The following is a 17,986-nucleotide window of genomic DNA, read 5'->3' as shown; positions in this document are numbered from 1 at the left end:
AAAGGGTAAGAAGGCAGTATCAAATGATTATCGCTCCTGACATGTCAAAAAACAGATTTACATCTGATTATAGCATCACTACCATGATGGGACAGAAGAGACTGGGAAATCTGATTTTTATGTATAATTCTTAGTTTTTGTATATGAATTCCCATCACTACTCCTATGAAATCTACCCTCCCTTCACCAAAAAATAAAAAATAAATCATGCCTGCCCTAATGAAACATTGTTCAATACAATTCAATCTAGGCATGAAGAATGTTCACCGCGAACCTCACTGGGTGACCTCCAGTCACCCACTTTCTCAGCAACACAGTCGGAAAGAGTACTGGGCGTGGCCACTCTCAGCATGTACTCAGTAGTCTCAGCACACACACACACAAACACACACACACATCGATTGCTTTCCTTAGAACTGTTTATTCCATGAGTCCTAAATTCAGTGAGTCGCCAAAAAGACCAAAGTAAATGAAACGACCACAGTTGCTTAAGGTTTATTTGCATATGATCATAAAGAAATAAAATGTCAAGATAAAGAATACAATGTAACAAATCAAATAATTCAAAACAAGGTGGACACAAATAACATACAAAGAACATGTATATGACATTATGCAATTTTTGAGGTTTCAAAAAACAGTGGTTTTGGTTTTGAAATTCTGAAACTATTATTTATTATACTGTTCAAGTAATACATATTTCAAAAGTTAGATTTTTTTAAAATAATAACTGACATACAACTCTAAGACAACCTGCCTTTACCCCGATCTTCAAAATAGTGCTGTTCAATTCTTCTACAGAAAGCAAGGAGGTTGCTATAGTGTTTCACCTTCTCAGAAAGTTCATCACTGGTCAACTGTGTGGTAAGAATGGTGTACAAATGGCCAAACACCAGAGCATCAAGTTCAGTAGGTCTGGGGGTAAAAAAGTAAAGATGAGAAAAGCTGAGGCACCTCATTTTTATGTCAGAAAGCATTCTTTTTTTTGAAGAACATTTTATTCATCAATTTACAAGGAAAAAGTCACAGAAATAAATTCTACCACAACCACAACTTGATAGAATTTCTCATCTTAAATTTGTTATAGAACATGAAAAAGATAACGTATTAGTTTCATTCATTATTTTTTTTTATTATTATTATTTTTTTTTTATTTCATGTGCATTGGTGCCTGCATGTATGTCTGTGTGAGGGTGTGAGATCCCCTGGAACTGAAGTTACAGACAGTTGTGAGATGCCATGTGAGTATTGGGAATTGAACCCAGGTCCTCTAGAAGAACAGCCAGTGTTCTTAACCACTAAGCCATCTCTCTAGCCCTGCATCCATTATTTTAAACACCAAATAAACAGTCCATTTCCAATGTGGCAGAAACTATGTTAAAGATTTTAAAGAAAAGACATTCTAAAGACATGAACACACACACACACACACACACACACACACACACACACACACACACAGAGCAGGTTCTCCATGTGCCATTTCAAGAGTCAACAAAAAAAGTGAGGGACCTTCTATCACACTAGAACTGCACTTATTCAACTGTTTCCCTCACCAGAGTCTGTAAGTTTTCAAGACAGCTAGCACTGCCTGAATCTTTATAGCCCCAGATCTTAGTACAGTATCTGTAGACTCCAGGATTTGCTGAATACATGAAGAAAGAAGAATAAGTGTGCTGCAGAAGGTGGGATCTTTTCTCTAGCAGTAATTATGCACATCCTTTCGCAGCCTTCCCTCTTTTCATGCAATGATGGAGAATTACATAAAATGAGGTGAACAACCCAGCCCATGCCTCTCACTGCAGGCTCACTCAGGCTTAGTCAGTAATACTATGAATTCAAGGTGATCTTGGGCTATACACAAATTCCTGTCTAAAAATAAAAGAAAATCAAAGTGTGCAATTTGTGGTCATGTTGAAGAAGGTAGTCAAAAGGGTAGCATTTCTTTTAAATAACAAGAGTCCTTGAACTTAATAGCACTATAATTTTTTCATCATAAATGAAGAATCAATAATGGGCAGATCCTTACAAAGAACCAAGGACATGAAGTGGATAAATGCAGAGTTAAGGTACTTCACTGGAACTAACATAAATACTAACTTTCCTACATCCATAACATTTCCTAAAAAGAGATCTCTATCTTACAAGTGGGGACTTATTCTCTTAACACAGATTTATATCAATCATCCTTCACTTCCTACATAGCTAGGCACTCTTTATCAGAAAATGAAGGCTCTGAATGAGGTAAAAAATGAATCTGTGCTCAAGAGTGGGTCAGAATTGCCTAGAAGTGATCAAAGCGTCACATGCTCTTTAAAAGCATGCACTCATATAACTCCAAAGGCACTGAGTTTATATGTGGATGTGAGCACGTAAAACCACTACAGAAAGACAACTACTGGAAGTTGCTTTTCAGAACCCATGAGGAAGTAGTGTATAATAAATGAACCAGACAAAGCACAGACAGTATCAGAACACATTTCTTACAATCCTTAAAATCTAAGACAATGTCTCCTTATGTGCTCCTGGCTGGTCTACAACTTTCTATGTAAACCAGCCTAACCTCAAACTCACAAATTCACCTGCCTCTGCCTCCCAAGTGCTGACATTAAAGGCGTTCACTATCAGGCCCTGCTATCCTTACAGATTTCAGTGACTCATATTAACTGAGTTTTACTAATTATCAATTCCCACAATTCCTTCCTTTTAAAAAGTACTTGTGAGGCTGGAAAGATGGCTCAGCAGGCGTAAGGCACTTGCTGCCCATGCTGGTGACCTGAGTTCTATCCCAGGAGCTCCCATGGTAAAAGGAGAGAACCAGCTTCCCCAAGCTGTCCTCTGACCTCCACACTTGCACTATGGAATGCCCCAACACATACATAAATAATTTAAGTTTTTAAAAATAAAGTACACTTGTGGTTATGCAACAATTATGTATTTCTTAAAACTCAAAACCATAGTCATAAAAGTGCCAATTTTATAAAATGTGAATTATGTCCAAAAAAAAAAAAAAAAGAAAGAAAAGACAAGCAATCAATTCAGAAAACCCTACAACAACTCTTACGAAAGACAAGGACAAACAACAAAAACACATGAGCCTGGGAGATGTCTTGGCAGGTAAAGGCTCTGGCTTAATCCAACCCCAATCCCTGGGCCCCACACTGTAGGAGAGAACCGACTCCCAAAAACTATGCTTTGACCTCCATGCATGCATGCATGATCCCTGCACGCGCGCACACACACATACACACACACACACACACGCACGCACGCACGCACGCACGCGCACACAATGTAAAAAAAATGCAAAAATTTACTTTACTCAGAATTTCTACAATACTGTTGAATCACACAAAGACCATCGTGTGTACCTTGCTCTTAAATTTCTTTGTTATGCTATAAAGAAAAAAATATTACTTCCCACTCTTGTGTTTAAAAGTGACTTTGTGGACTGTGATATGGGTATGTGTGGACCAATTCTCTTCCTGTGAGCTTTAAGATATTTCAAATGCATTACTGCACTCATCTTTGCAGACTTAGGAAAACATTCCAGGATGATGTTACCTTATCCTGCAATATCATCCTCATCATGTCTGCTGAGTATTTATTCTTTCATTTGAATATCAAAATGGAAACAGTGCTGTAAAACAAGAACATTTTTCTAACCTTTTCCATTTAAAAGTTTTCTCCTACCCATTCTTTTTGTCTTATTTATTCATTACTATTCTGTTTTTTTCTCTGATTACCCCACCCCACCCCAAGACAAGGTCTCTCTGTGAAGTCCTGGAACTCACTTTGTAGACCAGGCTGGCCTTGAACTCACAGAGCTCCACCTGCCTTTACCTCCTGAGTGCTCGGATTAAAGGCGTGTGCCACCACAGCCAGCTATCTAATATTTGTAGTATCACCTAATTCTAAAACCATTAATTTTGTCTGTGTCTTCCTAATTTTTCTTTTCTAATATTACTTATCTTGCCATCTCTTCATACTACTAGAAATAGTACAACACATATACATATATAAAATAGTGAGCTGTAAAACTGTTACTAAACCATGCAAATCAAAGCCCTTTGTGTCTTCTTCCTCAATTATTGTTCTTGTTTCAAAATCTCCCTGAATTTCTTTTTCCTCTCTTAAAACAAACAAGTCATTTGGTTACTTTTTGAAGTCTTTTCTCAATATCTCCGGTAGGTAAGTAACAACCAAAATTGGTTTTAGTTTTAGGAACTAAAAGTAGAACACGAAGGAAAAGAGAATTTGTCACTGTTCAGTATACATGAGAGCCAAGGGTAGACAGAATTGAAGGCTTCAACAGAGGAACTAATCTATGTATCTTAAGCCGTTACCTTACTAGTTAAGATACTCTGTCTCATGAACAAATGACTCCTGCCACAGATAAAGAAAGGAAAAAGAGTTTTGCCATAGCAAAATAAAATTACAAGCTTCCTTTTCCTAAGTGTAGTTTCTTCCATCTGATACTGATTAAATGATGGGCAGCCAGACAAGTGGTACACACCCATAATCCCAGCACTTGGGAGGCTAAGCAAGAATGAGTTGAAGGCCAGCCTGAGCTACACAGCAAAATCCAGGGCAACACATTAACAGCCTTATCTCCAAAATTAAATAGAAAGGTCAGGCAATATTACACATTATTATATTCTTCAATCATAATTATTGGTTAATAAAAATATTTATTTGCCTAAGTATCACATTAGGCAAAATTTTTGAATATGTGTACCTTAAATACCAATTATAAGAACCAATTAAACATCAAATGCATGTCTTCTGTTTTACAACTAATTTTTCTCTAAATCACATGCCAAAGATCTCTAGTTACCAACACTTTTGACAATGACTTTAACTAAAAATTATTCTCCTGTCTGCCCCAAAAGACAGCTCGTACAACAAAACTCACTCAACGGTAATTAAGACCAATGCACTTCAAACAATAAAACATAGCCCCTCTCAACTTCTGAACTAGTAAGAATTCAATATCAAAAATAAAAAGAACTATATAATACTAACATCTGAGTATATTTCTTTGAGTTAGGGACTAAACAATAGAAAGGTAACATAGTTGTAGTTGTAGAAGCTATAACTTCCAGGATTTGGTGAATCCTGTAGGCTTTCTGCTTCAGAGATTAACAAGTCCCAATTTTTAATCTTAAAATAATTTTATATAATCTGAGATGTATATATGCTATATATATGTAATTTTATATTACTTATGTTACAAAATGATATAATTGAAATATTTCTAAATTGTTGTTACATTCATTTTTACTATATGTTTGGCATGTCTACAGAAGATTTCTTTGAAGAATAAAAATCATAGCAAATAAATCCCTTAAAAATTATCAACTAAGGAAACAGACTACTCTTTTGAGGATTGTATTTGGCTCCCAGCACCCATGTCTCAGCTCAAGATCACCTATTAACTCCGGCCCCAGAGCTCAGGCCCATGAGCACTTGCACTCACATGTACATACCCAATATACACACAGTATAAAATAGAACAGAATAAAAAATGTTTCTTTAATTATTGGAGCTGGAGAGATGGCTCAGTGGTTTAGAGCACTGGCTGCTCTTCCAAAAGACCTGGGTTTGGTTCCCAGCCCCCACATCACAGCTCATGACTGACCTTAACTCCAGCTCCATAGGATCCAATCCCCTCTCCTGGCTCTGCAGGAACCAGCCCTATCAACAAGCTCTGGATTTGATAAGAAACCTTACAGACCCTACTTCAAAAGAATAAAGCAATGAGCAACCTAGGAAAGTTCCTGACATCAACTCTAGGCTTCCACAGGCACATGCCTATCCATGCATGTACACCCATATACACGTGTGCTCACACACATGCATGCACACCACACACATAAAAATACATGAAAAAAGATTATCAACCTAAAAACATTATTTTTAATAATAAGCCAAGAAAAGATAGCCTTAAGAAAGCCACTGAGATTAAAATATTAATTTAAGCTCATCTATACTGGTTCACAAATTGACAACCACTTTCAATATATTAAAATCTTAATTTTTGCTAGGCAGTGAAGGCACATGCCTTTAGTCCCAGCACTCGGGAGGCAGAGGCAGGCTGAATCTCTGAGTTCAAGGCCAGCCTGGTCTATAGAATAAGTTCCAGGCTAGCCAGGGATACAAAGAAAACTTTGAAACCACCCCCAAAATTATAATTTTTAATAAAGGAAAATCTTTGCCTTTTTAATTTAAAAAATTTAATTAGCACTAAGTTTTTAAAAACTTGTTAAAAGACTATGAATTATTCAATTTACATATATATTTTTTATCTATATTTCTTAATGTCTGTTTCTCATCCATCTGACAGTATTCTGCTTGTTCATAGTGACTCCCCTGGTCTTCGAGCATCCTTCACTATGGATTAAAGTTGTATTAGCAGCATATTCATGTTTTTGTAACTGAAAGTTTAAGATTTTAATATTTTGTACTTCTTATAGCACCTTGAACTATTTCTATCAAAATCTTTGTCAAATCATACAAAAATTGATTGATTTATAAGACTGATCTTAAGAAAACTTAAAAACAAGTTCTGGACTTTAGAAATCTGATTTCAGAGCCAGCACTATGCCTAACAGCCAAGAAGGGATAAATGTTTAATGAGTACAAAAATTAATTTTAAAAATAAGTCTTTTCTATATATTCATTCTGCAATGTGTCTTGCTGCTTGAAAAGAAAATCTGTGGAAGAAAGCTCCCAACATCCATGTCATGACCACAAGGGGGCTAGAGCCCTTCCCTGTGCATGCCAACAAGAGCCGAGGTATATGCACTTCTTGAAAATATAATACCTTTGTGACAAAAGACATTTGGAACCTCTATGTGAAGCAAAGACGTGTCACAAAAATAAAACATCTTACTGCTTATTGAAGAAGTAAGGTTGTGTTCCCAGTCTCTGGGAAAGGGCTTGACAGCACTGGTCTACATCTTCTAAGACCTGCACAGGCAGGGAACCAAAAGAAAAAGATCCACATTAGCAGAACAATGAAAGTATGTAAGACTCTATTTATATCACAGTTTATAACAGGAAGACTCAGCTTAAAGTTAAGACCACAGACCATAAACATGACATAAACAATGCTTTGATATTAATGGGGATTAGTGAATACATTTAAGTACATTTAAGTTACTGATAAAGATCACTGTTTAACAAAAAGTTTTTCTCTCAAAATTTAATTCTCTAAACAATGTTTTACTGAGTCCATATAGCCAATGATTTTGCTTATGCTTTAAGGGGAGGCTGCTCCATAAAAATGACATACTGAACTGTGCTTGAGATTGATCTCACTTAGTCTATCCACAGTCACTTGCTAAACCCCCTTGTAGCACATATCAGTAAGATGTCTGGCTAGAAATCAGGGATAGCAAAAAGAAACACCAGTTGGCTTAAATGATTGATGCTCAACCTCAAATTACATTTTTAAATTTTTTTTGTTACTTTAATAAACTTAAGACACCCTCCACCAGGAAAAAAAAAAATCCAGTTAAGTACTGTACTTTTTGTTTTGTTTTGTTTTGTTTTTCAAGACAGGGTTTCTCTGTGTACTTTCGGAGCCTGTCCTGGATCTTGCACTTTAGACCAGGCTGGCCTCGAACTCACAGAGATCTGCCTGGCTCTGCCTCCCAAATGCTGGGATTAAAGGCGTGCGCCACCAACGCCCAGCTAAGTACTGTACTTAATAAAGGTTTTTTAAGCTCTGATTCTGCAGACCTATTTATTGATATAAAAGATTCCTACAATATGCTATTTAGGGGAGGAAAAAAATCAAGTTATAGAATAGCAAGCATAATATGATCCCATTTGAGGACAGTATTACTTAGACATCTAGAAAACTATTCTCCAAGTGAAGAGGGGCAATTCTGAGGTGGCAGGATTTCAGAAATTATTTGTCATTTAGCCCTTATAGGCAAATAAGCACATGCAACTTTCATACAGGAAATATAACTACATCACAAGAGAAATAATATCAAGTATTTTGTTGTTTATGTTACAATATTACATTGAGGTTATTTTTTAAAGTGATGCCATTTTTAATGCATAGGAACTGAAGCTTTTATTAGCTTCAGTCGGTACTGACCTGGTCCAGAGTCTTGTTCCCCCATCCAATAGCTTTCATCTTACGTTTGACTTCCCACTGCTTCTGATAGGCCAGAATGTGGTTCAAAGGCCACGGGTATGGAGATCCATACCTAGCATGAGTGATCTAAAGCAAAAAGACTTTGTGAAGCACAGAATCTTTCCTAAAAATAATGCAACTTTACAAACAGAATTCTAAAATGTATGTACTTTCAGAGAGCATACATAAAGCAATCTGAAACATATATATATATATAAAACATAAAAAATTAAAATTTTAAACCATTCCCTTTAAAAATATATAAACTTTTATGTAGTTTACAACCAGTTCTATCAAACAATGACACATAGCTTCCCTAAAATGTATGTGCAAGCAAAATGAAAGTAAGTGAAAAACTGTATCACTAATGGTATAAACCACAATGTTTCATTTATGAGCAGGGACTTGCGATTCTGAGCAAAAGTGTTTTCTCATTAAGTTTTAATGAAGATAAATACTGCAGAAGCACTCACCTCCCCTACTGTAGCCTCATCACACCACTGGAGATACAGCTAGGGACAAAAGAACAGTCACCGAAACTTTAAAACACAAAAAGCAAAGGGTCAAACGTCTTTCTCACCATAACAATTTCTTTTTTTTTTCTTTTTGCCATAGTAATTTCTAATAAGCCAACTTTGTAAATCAAATACATGAGTTTTTTTTCTCTTGGATAATTCACTGCACAGAATTATCAAATTTATTGGTAGTACTTTACAGAAAACATTTCTTTTTTTTTTTTTTTTTTTAAGCTGAGGATCGAACCCAGGGCCTTGCGCTTGCTAGGCAAGTGCTCTACCATTGAGCTAAATCCCCAAACCCAGAAAACATTTCTTATGCACAGAATATATGTCTAAACATATTTTATGGGTTTTATTAAAGTAAACTTCAAAAGACTAAAGTAAAACTGTGAATAGGCAAGACTCACTCCTTACAGCAGAAAAACCAGAGCTGAAAATATTCAGAAACTTGTTTACAGATAATGATCAAACAATTCAGATGACCACCCCGGCCTGAGTCCTACTTCTCAATGGCTTTAAGGTAGCCCATAAGAAAAGTCTTATATGAGAATACAAATTATACAAAATTATATTTTATTTCAAACCTTATAATCTTATACCTCTGCAGTCAACAGCATATTGTTGACTAATTCCATGTAAGCTTTCATTTCTGCTTTTTGGACTTCATCCAATCCATCACTAAGAGAATGGCCCTAAAGGGAATTTTTAAAAATTTTAAAAGAGCATCATCATATTAAATATACAAAATCTTTCAGTTATCTTACTATCATAACAACTAATATAATATGTAAATGTCCAATGGCTTAATTTCCAAAAAGCTTCTTAAAACAAAAGTATTATACATAAAAGTATACCTAATATTTAATCACTTCTAAGTAGTATCAATTTGTCATTATATACATTCAATAGAAAAAAATTACAGGATGAATTACTTCATAAAGGAGAAAACAAACTGGTCAGTAGTAAACCTTGTATTTTTCAGGCATAAACCTTAAAAACAAAAGAAATAACAAACATGTGCTACTTATAAAATGGGCAAGGATGGGAAAAAAAAATTTAGTAACAACATGGGGAGAAAGGCATGATACAAAACACTGTAGCAATGGAGAAACATGAAACAGTACAGCTTCTCACTCAATTTGACTAAGGTACATGCCAAAGCATCCCAATAACACTTTCAGGAATTTATCCCTGGCTAATGAAAATGTCGAGTGCCCCCCGCCAGCCCACCTTCACCCCACCCCCGGAGACAGGGTTTCTCTGTGTAGCTTTGTGCTGTTCCTGGATCTTGCTCTGTAGACCAGGCTGGCCTCAAACTCACAGAGATCCTCCTCCCTCTGCCTCCCGAGTGCTGGGATTAAAGGCTTGCGCCACTATCGCATGGCTATGAAAGTATTTCTAAACTGTTAAAATCTAAATTAGACAAATGAGCAAACTACTGATTGACAAGTAGGCAACTTAGTACTTTCAACTTCAAAACACATCCTACATCTCCCTTTTCAAAGGGCAACCAGATATTTCTTAAGAACATAAAAGCTTCATTTATGACAGAAATTCTAATTACCCTATATTAGAAAATTAACCTATATCTTTGCTATTGATGTATATTATAAAAAAGCACCCAACTTAAAGTTTAGAAATATTTTCTAATAATTTACATTAGCATTTCATAAAGCTAGGTTAAAAATCAATAAAAATGGTCAAATGCATTTACTATTTTTTTTTCATTACCTTGGCTTTAACGAATTGGACTATAGGGCCAAGTTCTGATACTACTTGATTTCCCACATGAATAAAAGGTACTTTTCCTGTTGAGGAGGAGAAAAGAGATGAGAAAACAGCTTCAGTAAATTAAAGTTTGTGCTAGTAAAATAAATAAATAAATAACAAGAAACTCAGGAGTTTTATTCATAAAGAAATACTATAAAATTATAACTTTCCAAATGATAGCCAGAAGCATCTGCTAAAGTCTACAAACTTTAAGCAATGATTGTCAATAAACTTGAAAATAAAAGAGCCAAGTATAGTAGCACATGCCTATAATCCTCAGGAGTCCAAGACAGGAAGACTTTAAGGTCAAAAACAGCCCTGAAAATAAAACTCACAGACATCAAATTTCTAAAACACAGGTAGAGAGGGGGAAAGAGCAAGTAGATTCATTTCTAGAGTTCTTGCCTAGATATACCAACAAATCATCATGTTTTCATTTCAGAGCTAACACTAAATAAGACTATTAATCACATGGGCCAAGCTAGTTCAAGGACATCACATTAAGACACTAGTTCAAGATCACTAAAAACTTCCACAAAAATTTAACTGAGATTTCTCTCAGGGTACAGCACCAAACTTCAATCTATACTGAAAAGTTTTGTTGTTTGTTGAAACAAGGTCTCACTATGTAGACTTGGCTGACCTGGAACTCACTCTGTAGACCAGGCTGGCCTCTTAACTCCCAGAGATACACCTGTCTCTGCCTCCTGTGTAGTCTTCAAAAGATATCTTTTATGCTTTCTATTTTAAATCTGATATCCATTAAAGTCAATATTCTTTAATAAATGTCTTGGACTCAAAGAATTTACCACCTTAGAAGGTATGCTAGTTTGAGTTATGTTCCCAATATACGAAGAGGAAAAAGAACAAAACAGTAAGCTTTTGAAAATGTTAACACTGAGAGACATAGCTCAACTTATAGCTACAGTGCTTGACCAGCATGAGGCCTTAGGTTCACACCTCAGTAGGGGGAAGTGAGGGAGAGAGAGAAAAAAGAAAACTGGTGTCTTTAAATAATGACACATTAGAGAGTAATATTCCATTTTAATAAACATTAATGCTTAATACAACTATTAGAGATCAAGGAAAATATAGTCTCTAAATAGCAAGCTAGTCCACTCCAGATGTTAAAAGATGAAACCTGCTGTCAGATTTAGTTCACCCAGAGTTCACACTAACAGCAGGCTTCTTCCTGCTCCTGTTCAGTATATTCGCTTCTCTCTAATTCAGTCAGCTTGAGGGTAATGGATGAGGTGCCTGGCACCAATAAAAGCTTCCTCTGCATCTATGGGATAACACTACAAAGAAAAGGGGAGCCTTTTGGAACACAACACTCAACAGATGTATTTTTATTTCCTTCCCTATTACCAACGGTGTATTACTTCTACTGCTTTACAAATCTCAAAAAACAAACAAGCTAAACTGGATAACCATTAGGTTATATTGTTATTTGGTTTTGACTTGGAAAAAAATCTTTATTAGAGTAAATACAGATCATCTGAGATTTTGAAAAAAAAGGTTTCATGCCTAGATTAATGGGTATTGTGAGGTATGACATTTAAGATTTTATTTTTATGTGTGTGCACATGCACACATTCATACACATGAATGACAGTATCTGCAGAAGCCAAAGGAACAGAAACTGAGGTTATAGGTGGTTGTGAGCCACCTGACATGTGTGTTGAGAACTGACCTCAGGGCCTCTAACAGAGGTGCACAGCTCTTAATCATGGAGCCATCTCTCCAGCTCCCTCAAGAATAACATTTTTAGAACCAGAATATTTCTCTTTTTCAATTAGTTCCAAATTCTTAGAGAGAGGCACTCTGTTTCCTTACAAACACATTAAACTGGGGTGGAGGTGAAGGCTAAGTGCTTGCTGCACAAATATGAGTTCTGAGTTCAGATTCCAAGGACCCTCATAAAAGGCCAAGAGCTCTGGAACCTTAGCCCTAAACGATGGAGACAGAAAGCTCCCAGGGGCTGGCTGGTCAGCTAGTCTAGCCAAATGGTGAACTACTGGTTCTGAAAGATCTTATTTCAAAAGAAAGCAAACCAACGAAAAAGTGGAGAGCTACAAAGGAAGATATATCAACTTCTGGCCTCTGCATGTAACACACCCACATACATAAATTAAGCATTGTAGGTAATAAAGCACAGAAATAATGTGGCTAGCCAACTGTATATGCAGAAATATCTAATAAAGAGACTAAGAGATCAAAGCAACAGATGAGTAGTGAAGGATCCTTTACTTCTCAATATGTTAACTACAGTCAACATGCAGTCTTTATTGCATGTATCAGGCAAAAACACAGTGAAACAATTCTCTGTACCAAAGTAGAACTGTGTGTTCTGATTCTCATTTTAGACAAAAGTCACTCCAGACCATTTTTTTTCTTCTTTTTTTGCCTGTGTGTGTGTGTGTGTGTGTGTGTGTGTGTGTGTACCCATGCACACGTGTACAGGTACATTCACCCACACAAGTATGGGTGTGAAGAGGCCAGAAGTTTATATGATACAAGTGTCCTTTATCATTTTTCTATCAGTCTGTCTCTACCTTATTTTGATTTTTGAAACAGAGTCTCTCACTGCACTTAGACCTCAAGGATTAGCTAGACTGGTGTGTCTATTTCCTAGCCCTGGGATTTCAGGCAGGTGCTGGCATGCCCAGCTTTTTGTGTGGGTGCTGGAGAGCTGAACACTGGGCTTTATGTGTGCACAGAAAATATGGAACCATCTCCCTAGTCCTGTTTTTTTTTTTTTTTCTAAAGAAAACAATAACATGCTGTCAAGTAAGTATGTATGTTCAGAGAATGTTAGCTAGAACTGTAGATGTCATCCAGTCTGAGTAGCTCATGGAACAAGTGAAGTTAAGAGAAGTAGAACTCCCCAAAGAAACAGTTAATAAGTGGACAAAGTAACAGGATTAATGACTTCCTAACTTGTAGCCAAAATGTTTTCTAACTGTCCAATGTTCTGTTTTAAAAGTCCATTACAAGCTGAGTGTGGTGATGCACGCTTTTAATCCCAGCACTCAGGAGGCAGAGAAGGTGGATCTCTGAGTTTGTGGCCAGCCTGCTCTACACAGAGAGTGCCAGCATAGCCAAAGAAACACAGTGAGCACGGCGGTTCAAATGAAAATGCCCCCACAGGCTCCTAGGGGTGACACTATTAGCAGAACTATGGGAGCCAAACCGATCCTTTCCAAGCTCTTCTGGTCACGGTGTCTCATCACAGCAATCCCTAAAAATCCAAAATATATTGGATTTCCAAGTCTAGAAAATTTTTCTTAGAATGTTTTCTAAAAGTTTATTCAGAAATCTAATAAACTACATTTAAATGGAATTTTCAGTGTTACGGGTTGGGTGTTTACAGATAGTCTAACAATTATTACCACCCTTAAAAGCTTAAGGGTAAAAAGAAAATGCTAAACACAAATAGTTCCTAAATTATCACCAAATCAAAATGGAGAGATTGACAAACTTCTATGTCAATAAAAAGCAATACAGCACGCCCATGCTGATCAATCACACATAGTCACTTATTCACGGAAGAGTCTGTTGTTCTTGCTCCAGTAAAACCAAAATAACCTGCGGCACCATATTCAACATTAAACTGCTTTGCGGCATTGTATTTTTATACCAAAATTATTCAAATCCTATTTAACTGGCACTAGTTAGATCTCCTGACATATAACACACAAATCATCCCAACCATTAAATCTACTAGCATATAATCATCGTTATCATTTAAAAGAATAAAAGTGAAGCTTTAATAAAAGAACTTTAAAACACTAGAAAAAAGAAAGTTAACAATTTAATTATTTCATGAGCTTTCTTTTTCCACCTGTTCTATAAGAAAAATAACTTAGGGATGCTGAATAATAGACTCATTAGTATTAAAATTTGTTTTCAGAAAAGGAAAGCCCAGTATAAATCAGACTGAGGAAATCTGATGTCACATGTGTCCTGAACATCCAGTTAAAAACCTCAGATCAGAGTTAAAATAAGTAGACATAGGCCTTCATGATTAAGCTTATAATTGCTACTTAAAAAAAAAAAATCAGAAAATAATTCTTCAAAGAGAAACAAAACAAAACTAAGAATTTTAATATCAGGGGCTAGAAATATGCCAGTAGTAAAGTACTTACCTAGCATATATAAGGCCTTAGGTTCAAATCCTATCAAATAACTACCAAGTAGTATTAACCGAAAATACACACACTTACCAGAGGGAGACATATATTCTGCATTTGCCCTACACACCACTTTGACAGGCAGATTACACATTTGCAAAAAGGCCTGTAAATAAAGAGAAATGTAATAAACCTAGTAAAAATACATGCATATTTCAAAAGAACTCTTCCTTCATTCCTTTCCTAAACTAACTAGTTCATACAATAATACTACACTGGAAAATTATGAGCAGTTTAAAGTTTCCAAACAAAAATATTTTACTAAAAAAAAAGACTAAGTCATTAGTAAATATATAAAACTTAAGATTATTAATTATATATACTTGAGAAAAAATTTTATTCACATTTTGTATTACTTTATGTAAGTAAACAATATTACATATTGCTTTAACTTTCTTTAATGGATGACTAATGTCAACATTTTATTAAGATACTGATGGTTTAATTTTCTTATTCATTTCAGGATCACCATCTTTCTCATTGTACTGGAAAATTCAAAATGTTATTTCTGCTACTTCAATGTTCTTTCCAGTAATCCTCAAAATACTGACATGTTAACTAATTCATCATTTAAGATTTAAAATTGGGAGCCAGTGAGATAGCCCAGTGAGTAAAGGTGCTTGCCACCAAGCCTGACAATCTGAGTTTGACACCCCCACCCCAAAACCCGTAGGGTGAAAAGAATCAATTCCCAAAAGTTGTTCTCTGACTTCTAAACATACATGGTGACATGCATGCTCGTGTGCTCGCTCTCTCTCTCCCTTCCCTCCCTCTCTCTCTCTCTCTCTCACACACACACACACATAACTAATAAATAAAATAAACTTAAAAATTTTAAAGGAGGCAAATTATTTTTACTTGGTTTATAGAAAGAAAATTTTTGAAGGATTTAAATGTCTACCAATAAAGGAGTAGGTACATCCCAAACCAGAAGGTTATACAGCTGTTTTAAAAGTTAATGCTTTTGAAGAATTTTCTATGATAAAGAAAAAAACATAAGCTGGGTGTGGTGGCATACACCTTTAGTCCCAGCACTCGGTAAGCAGGTGGATCTTTGAGTTTGAGGTCAGCCTGGGCTACACGGTGAATTCTAAAACAGCCAGGGCTCCATAAAGACCCTGTCTCAAAGGAAAAAGAGAAAAATACACATTTATTCAACTGGGAAACCTAAAGCTACTGTAGTTCTAATTCCCATACACACTTTAGAAGGGGGGAAAGCCTTTCTTATTTTCACAACTTGATGAAATTATAATAAAAACAGTCAAATGTGAGTTATCATAAATGACTTCATTAACAATATATTTATCATATACTGAGATTAAGACTAGAACAGCCTGCTTATACCCAATACAAATTTCTCTTAGCATTGTTTCCTGTGATTCCTTTTCCATTCTGGACTGAAAATCAGTACTGAACATGAACAACATTCTATACAAGAAAAATCCCATTTACCCACTTGTAAAATTAAGGTAAGACTGTCCCAGGCCAGCCTGTGTTACATTAACAAGACCCCATCTTGTTATTTGGGCCTCCGTCTGCCCGACCCAACTCTTTTTTTTTTTTTTGCCAGAGCTGAGGACCGAACCCAGGGCCTTTTGCTTGCTACCACTGAGCTAAATCCCCAACCCCACAAGACCCCATCTTGTTACATGACCCTGTCACAATAAAATAAAATAAAGCTCTCTATTTTAAAAAGTACATAAATTAAAATTCTAGTCCTCTAGAAATGTAGATATGCTTCCCTGGGGGGAAAAAATCCCCTTTACTCAGCCTGACCACTACACTGTTTTGTAACTTATGTACAGCTCATCTCCCCAAGCAAAAGAAATGTTTTAGAAAGCCAAAGAATGTATTTTTTGCTTTTTTGTATTTCTCCTGGACTCCTCACAATCTCCTTCAATTTTCGTACAACTAACTCACAATACTGTGGTATTTGATGCTAAGCCTTCGACGTTGCTTACTTTGCAATGCTATCTAAGTGCCCCAACCAAAGTGGGCAAGAGTTGACTGTGGCAGATGCTGTTATCTGCCCTATCCTCATCTGCCCATGCTCTCCCCTTTCCTTGAAGTGGGAGAAGTCTTGGCAGCAGACACTAAGTGCAAGGTCCTGGTTTCTATCTCAGCACCATGAAAGGCACACAGTTAATGGAAACAGACATAATCAGAAGAAACAGAAAAACAGATAGCATCTATGAAGAGGCAATACAGAAGGTGAATAGTCAGGAGGAGAGGGCTTCACTCAGGAAACAGGACCCTTTTCATACTGTAACACAAAGACGCTAGAGATCAGTGATGGGGACTGCAAACCAATTGCAGGAAAAGTAAAAAGACCAGGGCCAAAGAGACAGCTCAGTCAGTACATGTTCAGCTCAAACTGGAGGGCCTGAGCTTGGATCCCTAGGACCCACATACGAAGCCAAGCATAGAGAGTAACCCCCACCTCAGGGGAGGAGGGGAGGAAAAGCAGAGCCCCCGACCTTCCTGGCTAGCTGGTCCAGCCACTCATTGAGTTTCAGGTTCAGTGAGAAACCCTGTCTCAAAAACTGTGGTGGAGCTGGCCACAGTGGCCCATAATGTTAATTCCAGAATTCAAGATGCAGAGGCATCTCTGAGTTTAAGGCCAGCCTGGTCTACATAAGACGTTTCAGGCTTACCAGGTTACTACACAGTGAACCCCTATATCAAAAAAGGGGGAAAAAAGTGGAAAATGACAGCTGACAGCAGCCCCTATCTCCATAAACACACACACAAGAACATGCAAACACACAAAGACAAGAGATTAAGCATGTACTCACATTACCTGTGAGATATGAAGAGAGATCATTTGTTGAGAATGGAAGTCTAGAAAAGACTAAGGCCTTCAACAGAGCAAGAGTTTGAAAGAATTTAATTCTTTTCAAAGGCCTGAATAATTCCAACTGTTAATTAGCAACTACTAATACTATACAAAATGGTACATATGTTATGAAATTATACTACATGTATAGTATTAATTATGCCAATTAATATTCCATAGAATTTTAGTTCACTTATACTGTTGTATAATCAAACCCATACTTAAACCCCAAAATTTTTGCTTCTTTATTAATAAAAAACTGAATTATTTTGACCAATTTAATGGCACTCAAAGTACAAACCTCCACTGAGGACATGATTCTTGTTAGACAAAGATTAAGTCTGTAACATGTAATATATTTACTCTTCATCACTAGTTCAGAAGGAATTTCTGAATTCATCTGGAGCTCACAAAGAAGCCTGATAATTACACAGAATTTCCATCCAAATATTAAAAATGTAAAAACAAAGCATTACCATGATTAATCTTCAGTATGCAAAACCTTCAAAGCAAAGGA

At 36.3% G+C, this 17,986-nt stretch overlaps 1 protein-coding gene across 3 annotated transcripts in view; it reads right to left on the bottom strand.

Annotated features, from left to right (window-relative positions):
- Nucleotides 1–466: 466 nt before the first annotated feature.
- Mtx2 (metaxin 2) overlaps nt 467–17,986 on the bottom strand; it is a 52,260-nt gene continuing 34,740 nt past the window's right edge. For all 3 annotated transcript variants that reach the window (XM_036185369.1, XM_036185370.1, XM_036185371.1), the window contains 7 exons: nt 14,667–14,739; nt 10,402–10,478; nt 9,270–9,362; nt 8,626–8,664; nt 8,114–8,239; nt 6,896–6,972; nt 467–915 (listed from right to left, as the gene is read on the bottom strand). In XM_036185369.1, coding sequence (XP_036041262.1) covers nt 744–915; nt 6,896–6,972; nt 8,114–8,239; nt 8,626–8,664; nt 9,270–9,362; nt 10,402–10,478; nt 14,667–14,739 — 657 coding nt within the window. In that variant the 3' untranslated portion in view covers nt 467–743. The remainder of the gene's footprint in view (nt 916–6,895; nt 6,973–8,113; nt 8,240–8,625; nt 8,665–9,269; nt 9,363–10,401; nt 10,479–14,666; nt 14,740–17,986) is intronic.

Source organism: Onychomys torridus, chromosome 4 (assembly GCF_903995425.1).
Source record: "Onychomys torridus chromosome 4, mOncTor1.1, whole genome shotgun sequence".
In the NCBI taxonomy this organism is placed as follows: domain Eukaryota; kingdom Metazoa; phylum Chordata; class Mammalia; order Rodentia; family Cricetidae; genus Onychomys; species Onychomys torridus.
Note: the sequence above shows the minus strand (reverse complement) of the source record. Positions and strands in the feature narration are given on the sequence as shown.